This window comes from Lycium barbarum, chromosome 5 (genome assembly GCF_019175385.1).
Source record: "Lycium barbarum isolate Lr01 chromosome 5, ASM1917538v2, whole genome shotgun sequence".
Lineage (NCBI taxonomy): Eukaryota > Viridiplantae > Streptophyta > Magnoliopsida > Solanales > Solanaceae > Lycium > Lycium barbarum.
Window position 1 is genome coordinate 68406767 of NC_083341.1, and position 9739 is coordinate 68416505.

The 9739-nt window shown below is 37.4% G+C and overlaps 1 protein-coding gene across 1 annotated transcript; it reads left to right on the forward strand.

Moving 5' to 3' along the window:
• Positions 1-447: 447 nt before the first annotated feature.
• LOC132639466 (uncharacterized) lies at positions 448-2180 on the forward strand. Its single transcript, XM_060355908.1, has 3 exons — positions 448-1193; positions 1290-2006; positions 2150-2180. The coding sequence occupies exons 1-3, from the start codon at positions 448-450 to the stop codon at positions 2178-2180; spliced, it is 1494 nt and encodes a 497-aa protein (XP_060211891.1).
• Positions 2181-9739: the final 7559 nt, after the last annotated feature.

The following is a 9739-nucleotide window of genomic DNA, read 5'->3' on the forward strand; positions in this document are numbered from 1 at the left end:
CAATATTGCTAATTGGAGGAATCTTATAAGCTTACATGTTCTCTTAGGTGAATATTCAGTAACTGCTGGACATTAGCGTTGAAATTTCCCATCATAAATCTATACTCTATTCATAAGAAACAAAGGCTTAGCTTATAAAAAGAGGAAATGATGCTTACATTGCTTATTGTACACTAGCTTTTTGGCACATACTGTACACGACTTCTTTGTCTTTTTTCGAGCAACTCATATGAGCTTCTATGAATGTGTCAAGAGATTTGTTTGTTTAAGCAATTAGTTAAATGGTGCTTAGCTTGAATGTGAATTCTTCATTCTTCTCTTATCTTTTTTTGCTAATTATGATGCCCTTTTTGAGAATTATGGTAATTATGGTTGGTGATTCTTTTACTAATAACATATAAACTAAGTATTAGTTTAACAAGTTCAAACATTGTGCTATTTGTGTAGATGGATTCTCGTAGATGGATGTACAATAGATCTTATGATGATCCATTAGGGATGAGGGATGAATTTATAGCCGGTGTCTATGCTTTTGTTGAATACGCAAAGTCACTTGAGGATTTTATAGTTCATGGTGTGGTTAGGTGTCCTTGTGCTAAATGTGAATGTATGAATTACAAGACCCCAGATCTTGTTACGCTTCATCTGTACGAAAAAGGCTTTAAAAGTAATTATACAGTGTGGACTAGTCACGGGGAAACACACAACAATTTTGTTAGATCTCAGAACTTTGAAGTCGGTGAAAGTAGCAGGAGGGTAGAACGTAATGTCCAAAATTCCAGAATGCACGACATGGTTCAGGATGCATATGGCATGCATTCGGAATTTGAATCTGGTGGCCATGTTGAAGAAGCTCCCAATGAAGAGGCCAAACGTTTTTATGCAAAGTTAAATAAAGCTAGCCAGCCTTTAAAGGATGGGAGTCCGCACTCTCAGTTGTCTGTCGCCGTTAGATTGTTGAGTATCAAAGCAGATAACAATATTTCTGAGGGGGAAATGGATTCTTTTATTGACCTCATGCATGAATTAGTTGACTCCACTCTAGAGATACCCGATAATTACTATAAGGCAAAGACATTGGTGTCCAAGTTGGGACTGTCGTCGGTCAGAATTGATTGTTGTGAAAATGGTTGCATGTTATACTATAAGGACGATGTCGGTCTAGAATCTTGTAAGTTTTGTGGTAGTAATCGGTTTAAGCAGACTCGCAGTGGGAAGAGAGTTGATGTTAAGGCGATGCATTATTTACCACTTATACCAAGGTTAAAGAGGTTGTATGCCTCTAATAGTTCTGCCCCTCATATGAGATGGCACAGTGAAAATAGAAGGCCACCGGGTGTTATGTGTCATCCATCTGATGGTGAGGCTTGGCAGCATTTTGATAGAACCTATCCAGACTTTGCAGTTGAACCACGTAACGTCAGGTTGGGTTTATGTTCAGATGGATTCACTCCGCATTCTATTTCTGCTGCTCCGTATTCTTGCTGGCCCGTGTTCATAACCCCGTATAATCTTCCTCCTGAGATGTGTATGACTAGTCCATATATATTCCTTAACTGCATTATTCCTGGCCCTCGTAATCCAAAAGTTTTGATTGATGTGTACTTGCAACCACTGGTTGATGAACTGAAACAATTGTGGGCCGTAGGGGTTGAGACATATGACATTTCGCGCAAGCAGAATTTTAATTTGAGGGCTGCTTTAATGTGGACTATTAATGATTTTCCTGCATACGGGATGTTGTCCGGGTGGATGACAGCCGGAAAGTTAGCATGTCCTTACTGCATGGAGAATACTAAGTCTTTCACTTTAAAAAACGGCAAAAACAATTCATGGTTTGATTGTCACCGTCAGTTCTTGCCGATGGATCACCCCTTTAGGAGAATGAAAAATGCATTCAAGAAGAATACAATTGAACAAGACTGTCCACCTCCAATATTGTCTGGTGAGGATATCTGGGAGAGAGTTCAGAACCTCCCAAAGGTTACTGAAGAAGAACCGTACAGGTTTGAAGGGTATGGGGTTTACCATAACTGGACAAAACAGAGCATATTTTGGGAGTTTCCATATTGGAAGGATAATCTTCTTCGACATAATCTTGATGTCATGCACATTGAAAAAAATTACTTTGATAATTTGTTTAACACAGTGATGGATGTAAAGGACAAGACCAAAGATAATGTTAAGGCTAGAATGGACTTGCCTGAGTATTGTCGACGAAAAGAGTTAGAGTTGCAGCTGAAACAAAACAGGTTATTCAAGCCTAAGGCTAGCTATTCTTTCACAACTGAGCAGAAGCGTAAGATTTGTGAGTGGGTCCGGGACTTGAAGATGCCAGATGGGCATGCATCAAATTTTAGAACACGAGTTGATTTGGACCAAGGGAGGATACAAGGGATGAAAAGTCATGACTGCCACGTTTTCATGGAAACATTACTCCCAATTGCATTTAGTGGCTTGCCTGAACGAATCTGGAAACCTATGACAGAAATTAGTTTGTTCTTCAAAGACTTGTGTTCCAGTACGTTGAGGGAAGATAACCTTTGTCGGATGGATTATAATATTCCTGTTATCACAAACAAGTTGGAGAGGATTCTTCCTCCAGGGTTCTTTGATGTGATGGAACATGTTGCCGTTCACCTTGTATACGAAGCCCGACTCGGAGGCCCAGTACAATATAGGTGGATGTATCCTTTCGAGAGGTATTGACTAACTTTTTATTCCTATGTAATCATTTTTTTTATTCATACATAACACAATAGAAATGCAGGTGTATTGGTAAGTTAAAAAGGGCTATCAAACAGAAATCGAAAGTGGAAGGCTCAATGTGCGAAGTTTACCTTGCCAAGGAAACATCCCATTACTGTTCTTACTACTTTGGGAACGATGTGGCTTGTTTGAGAAACAGGCCTAATCGACACTATGATGGGGGTGTGAATAATTCTTTACCGGAGCCGATATCGATCTTTAATCGACCAGGTGATGGGTCAAAAAAACGTGTCAGACAATTGAATCAGATGGAGGATAAATCGGCATCCACACATATCTTGTTAAATTGCCCAGAAGTTCAACCTTATTATGAGTAAGTTGAAAAGAAATTGCATAAACTATTCATTTAAAATGTAATAGCAACTAACCTAATACCACTTTGTTGCACAGTCTTTTTGTGGAGATACATGGCCAAGAAAAAGTGTACGACCAATTTGCAACGTGGTTTAACAATTACGTAAGTTTTATAATTTTCTAACACAGAGCTACCATAATTACAAAATTTAAAGTTTTGAAATCTACTATTTCTAACTTTCTATTTCTTAACTGTTGATAGGTTCACAATACACCTTGTGGTTTTTATGAAAAATTTTTGAAGGACTTATCTTGGGGACCCATTGGTACCGATTGTATGGATAAATATGTGGTTAATGGTTTCAAATATAATACCCAAGAATGTGCTAACCATATGAAAACTAATAACAGTGGTGTGTGGGTTAAAGGTGCTGATGGTGTTGATTTTTTTGGTGTAATCGAAGTACGAGGGTACTGAAAGATTCTAATATCATTGAAGTAAAACATACGCGGAGGTATGCAGCTTATGATCCTTTCATCATTGCACACACCGCTAAGCAGGTGTACTATGTCCCTTATCCATTGCGACCAGATAAGTCAGAGTGGTGGGTGGTTATTAAAACCAAGCCTATTGGTCGTGTGGAAGTTGAGAATGACCTGCCTGCTGCCTTTCAGAATGACGACACAACACACATTAACCAAATAGTTGACCCTGAGTTAGAAACTGAACTGGAGCATGCAGAACATATGTTAGAAGAAATCGACGTAGAAGAAATTAATAAAGTTGTAGAAGAAAATGCTAAAATTGCTGAAAATGAAACAACCGACGAGGATGAATGGTCAGACGAGGAAGAAAGTGATGAAAATTAGCATGTTTTTCATTTTAGAACTATTAAATATGTGTCGTTTTATTTAGTTGATTAATGGAAGACCTATTAGTATTCGAATACTTAAGCTTCCATTTGTATTACAAGTTATGCTTGTTGTGTACTGCTGATAATTTTATGCAATCACGAGTTATTGTTGTTGTGTATTGTTTGATAATTTTATGCAGAAGCAGCTGATTTGTAACTAATACAGTTGGTATACAAATTACACTATTCTGCTCTTCTCTATACTTGTATGTCTGTCTAGTTCACCATTTTTTCTAACCCTTTTTTTTATTTTGTAGATGGCGGGTGATAATAAGGGTAAAGGTATTGCTAAAGCCCCAAAAAAGTCAAAAAAGAAGCCTCCATTTATACCACGAGAGGGCCTAGTGCCCGGAACCCTTAGGATTCCTGGCAGAGATCGATCTCCACTCCCGTGTACCTCACCACGTGGCCCTCCATTGCCACATTATGAGGACTTCAATGGGTTGGCATGGAGTCAGCCGACCAGTCATGTGACAGCACGCCCATTTTTTTGGCCTCAGGGCCAAACAGAACCACAACAAAGATCTCAGTCGCCTGGCACACCACGCACTATCTCACATGGCCTCCCTGATTATTATCATGTATCACAGCGAGCGAGTATGAGCGGTACCCCGACTGCTACACCCAGCCCGACTGTATCACAGCCATCGACCTCATATAACCCAAATGTTGTGACTGCGGAGCCTCGAGAAAGTAGCTCTGATTCTGATGAAGAACCTCCCCGACCAGGAGACATTGAGACAGTTGATGGGTCTGGTTGTCTTATAATCAAGCCAGTTGGATACGGGTAAATATATTGAATTTTCTTAAGTTATTTACTTTATTCTAAAACGTTTAAGGTATTATTTAAATTAATTCTTTGGTTTGGATGCAGCTTCTATCCATGCAAAGCAACTAAAAGGGTTTCACAGTCAGTCAAATCACTCTATAGAGGCGCCATTTCGTCTTGGGGCAAGGTGCCGGTGGATCTGAAGAAGCAGATGTTTCTAGAATTCAGGGTATTTATTATTTGTAGTAAAATAATATAACTATTTGTTGATTGTTTATGGAATGTTCCATATATATTAATGAAAATATTTTAATTTCATTGCAGACAAAGTGTTTTTGGAACCCGGAACATGAGACACTAGTAGCGCAAAATTTCGAGAAAAAGGCGGGGAATATACTTAAGCATGCTTTACGTAGAGCCCGTCAAAAAGTCCTGCAGCCTAAGTGGATCCGTGATGATAACTGGAAGAAACTGCTGCACTTCTGGGCAACTGATCCGACGTTTTTAAAGCAAAGCGAAAATGGGAAGAAGGCCGGGGCCTCAGATAAGGGTGGATTTCGTCACACTAGTGGGGCCACCAGCCATGAGGACGTTAGGATGAAGCTGGTATGTAAGCCTATTTAGCTTTCATTGTCTATTGTTCAATTTTATCTTTCCATTGCTTTCATTGTCTATTGCTATTTTTTTGCTGGTTTCAAACAGTTTGCAACTGTTTTTCTGCTGGTTTACCAGCTTCAATAACCTGGTTGTTCTATTGCTTTGCTGATTTTTTTTTTGGCTGTTTTCTGCTGCTGTTTTTTCTGCTGTTTTTCTGTTGTTTTTTTCTGTTTTGGACTGTTATTTTTCTGCTGTTTTTTTGTTGTTTTTCTGCTGTTTTTTCGCTGTTTTGGACTGCTGTTTTTTGCTGTTTTTCTGCTGTTTTGTGCTGTTTTTCTGCTGTTTTGGACTGCTGTTTTTTGCTATTTTTTCGCTGTTTTGGACTGTTGTTTTGCTGCTGGTTTTTGTTGTTTTTCTGCTATTTTGGACTGCTGTTTTTCTGCTGTTTTGGACTGCTGTTTTTTCACTGTTTTGGACTGCTGTTTTTCTGCTGTTTTGGATTGCTGTTTTTTGCTATTTTTTCGCTGTTTTGGACTGCTTTTTTGCTGCTGTTTTTTGTTGTTTTTCAGCTGTTTTGGACTGCTGTTTTTCGCTGTTTTGGACTGCTGTTTTTTGCTTTTTTTCTGTTGTTTTGGACTGCTGTTTTGGACTGCTATTTTTTTGCTGAGTTTCGAACAGTGTGTCAGTTAGGCCTCGGGGATTTCACTACCGGATTTCAAATCCAGTCGTTAAAAACTTTTAATGACAGCTGAAAATCCAGTCGTTATACCTCCTTTTACCGACCAACTTTTCCTTTCGCTAATTGAAATTCCGATCATAAATATCTCTGGCGACAACAACAAATCCAGTCATTACAACTACTTTTGCCAACCAGATTTTGCCTTCTCTAACTGTTTCCTAACTTAACAACCAAAAAAAAAAGTAATAATCCTTTCAAATGCATTCAAACACGCTTATCCGAAAAGTATACAAAATGATCCAGTCATTTATAATTCTTCATGTATCGTTTGGTAAGTACATAGCGTATTTACAAAGCATAACCAGGTAACTTGGACAAACAGCCCCAAGTTCACAGTCTCCTAGTTACAAAAGCTATCTCCCTATTTCAAAGGACTACACAGATTATAGGGATAGATGTTAATTTCTTCCAATTGACTGGCTTGTCTAGGAAACAAAACACCTCTACCCTGAACATCTGATCTGCTTGCTAAGAATTTCAGAATTTCTCTACTTGGAAAATTCTTTTATTCCTCTCTTGCCAAATGTAGTAAAAACTGGCTGCTAACGTCATTCTGAAAGCTTAAGCAACACAGGTTTTGCCCTTCATATGCATTAGAGCCCAGTTAAGTTCTTGCAATTCAAGCATTGCCTGGATACAACCTGCCAAGACAGCAGCTTTAGCCAAATGGTTAATTACAAAGAATTAAATCATTTCATTGAGAGAAAAAAAAAGTATTCATCCAAATTGTACTGCATTATATTTGTCAACACCTAACAATAAGAAAAAATTGAATTGTAACATGCACATTTGAGAATATCTTTTAAACAACCCCTAGAGATTAGGTTACTCGTTGCAAGAAATATATTGCTCAGGATGGAATAGTTGTATGTATCTTACAGTTCTCACTTCATCCACAGTAATTGGCTCTAAAAGTCAACAAATACAGCTCTATGCATATGTTTGACAACACCTATCTTGCGGAAGAACACAACGGAAATAATCATTTGTAGCACCAGTTAATGTATCACTGCAAGAATAAAACAAGATATTTAGGCATGTGAAATTCAGAATTAGAAGCAGGATTATCATAGATTTCAATAACCAAATCGCTCCAAAAAATTAAACCTTCTAGGAACTATTAAATGAGCAAATAGTTCAAGAGATGTCTCCATTCAGCCCTTGATTTCATTCAGGCAATTGGGAATAATAGAAAAAGTATCAATCCTTAGAACGAATCTAGAGTTCATTCAATAGTCTACACAATCTTTGAAGTTCCCATTACAATTATACTTGGCATACATGTTCTTAGTTTAAAAGGAAACTAAAACATTTTCTCTTACAAGTAACTAATCATGTTGATTTAATAGCAGATTAACAACACATAACGTGAATTAAACAACATGTTAAAGTGAAAACGGGGCTAGAATAAAAATAACTTAAACTAAATTAAAACCAAACTAATCTACATTAAAGTAGGAACACACAGAACTGAGAATGCAAGACAACAGTATTAAGAAGAGATATTTTTCTACTAAACTAATGTCCTAATCTACCTAATAATACAACAACTAAACCCAAATAAACATAAAATCATACTATGTACAGAAACAAATTAGGAGAAAAACAAAAATGCAAAAATGACGAGAAGATTACGTAATAAACTTGACCAAGAACTTATACTTTCGCATAAAAGATAACGACTAGATTCAAAGGAATAACACTGACCATTCTTGGGTGCAGTGAACTAGAGCTTTTAGGTCCCGGATCCACACTCAAAACACGACGAACCCGAACCCGCTTAGATTAACCAAAAGTTTCAAACAGAAAAGGTGAAATATAAAGCTTTAGAATGATATGGAGCAAACTTCAGTTTCTTTAATGAGAAAAGCTGAAAACTATGAAGTTTCTCAGTGCTGACAAGAAACTTAAAAAAACCATACTAGGAATATAGAAAATGACAATATAATGTGCTTTAGTTAAAACACAAACTAGTTAAAATTTAAGATTGAAAACACAAGACGTGTTTAATACAAGATGTTCAAAGCAAACATAGTAATATCTCCCATATTTCATTTTTACTTGTGGCTTGTTTGGATATGAAATTAGTTGTTAATCTTGATTTATTTGTAGACGCTCAAGAGGGGTCAGGAAGTACCTCAAGATGAAGTCTTCAAGATTACTCACACGAGGAAGGGGAAGAACGCCGATGGTACAGACCAATGGATTGAGCCTAGGGCTCACCAAACCTATGTAAGTCACTAACTAATAATAATAACTACGTTTGTTTGAACTAAATTTTCCTACTAACATTGCATCCTTCAATTTCAGACTGAGTTTCAACGACACAGTTAGAATATTGTGCCAGTCAGCCAACCGGGACGTCGATGACCAACGAGATAATTGCTCAGCAGTGGATGGAGAAGATAGCTCCCCCGACAAGGTATGGGACAATTTATGGGATGCCTAATCGAGCATGTCGTCAATTTCCGTCGTTCCTTCAAGGCGTAGGTACTACTTCTGAAGGGGCAGTGGATCCTAAGGAGTATCAAGAAATGAAGCTGAAAGTTAGTCAACTAACAAGTACACTTAGTTCTACGGAGGCAAGGATGTTGCATATGCAGGCCTAAATTGACAGCTTACTCAACTCGGGGCCCTCTCATATTCCCCCGTATCCCGGGGATGCTCGTAGGTCACAACCCAGTAGACGACGTAGGTCACAAGACAATGTAGTTCATGCTCTTGTTGATGAGGATAGTGGGGAGGAATCGGATCATGTCTCTAACACCCAACGTTGACTTTTTTATTATATTTGTATACTTTTGGATTGCAATATTGCTATGTTTTCTTGGATATGTATATTTTTTTTATGATAGTTTTAATTCGAATTAGATGTACTTTTGAATGTGAATTAGATTGTAGGAAGTAGTTTATGGATGTTTAACTTTACGATGTTTAAGTGTTTGAATGTAGAAAGTAGTTTATAGTTGTTTAACTTTACGATGTTTAAGTGTTTGAATGTAGTTTTAAGGATATTTAGAAGTACGTACTTTAAATTGAAACTTGAGGTTGAATTTGATTTTAGAATGTGAAGTTTATGATTGTAGAAGTACTTTGATGAATTGGACGTGTTGATGAATTGTATTGTTGATTTGGTTGACCAGTGTGATTGGCAGGTGGGTTACTGTAAAACCAGTTGAATTCTGGATTTTTTTTCCAGATTTTTGACCTCATGAGGTCGAATAGTCACCCAGAAATGGTAACCAGAAATCATAATTTCGACCGCACGAGGTCGGAAATCTGGGCACAATTTTGAATTTCGACCTCATGAGGTCGAAATCTGGCAACAATATTGCTAAATTTCGACCTCATGCGGTCGAAATTATGATTTTTTTATTATTATTTTTATTTTCTATCGTATTTCGACCACAGGAGGTCAAAAAATTTAAATAATATTTGCGTAAAATAATATTTTCGACCGCGTGCGGTCGAAATATTTTATTAATATTTAAATAAAAATAACTTTTTCGACCTCATGCGGTCGAATTTTTTTTTTTTAAAATTTAGGTAGAAAATTTATTTCGACCGCGTGTGGTCGAAAATTTTCGACCACGTGAGGTCGAAAAGAATTTCACCCTACCTGTTAACGACCATGCCTTGTGGTCGAAATTTTGGTCG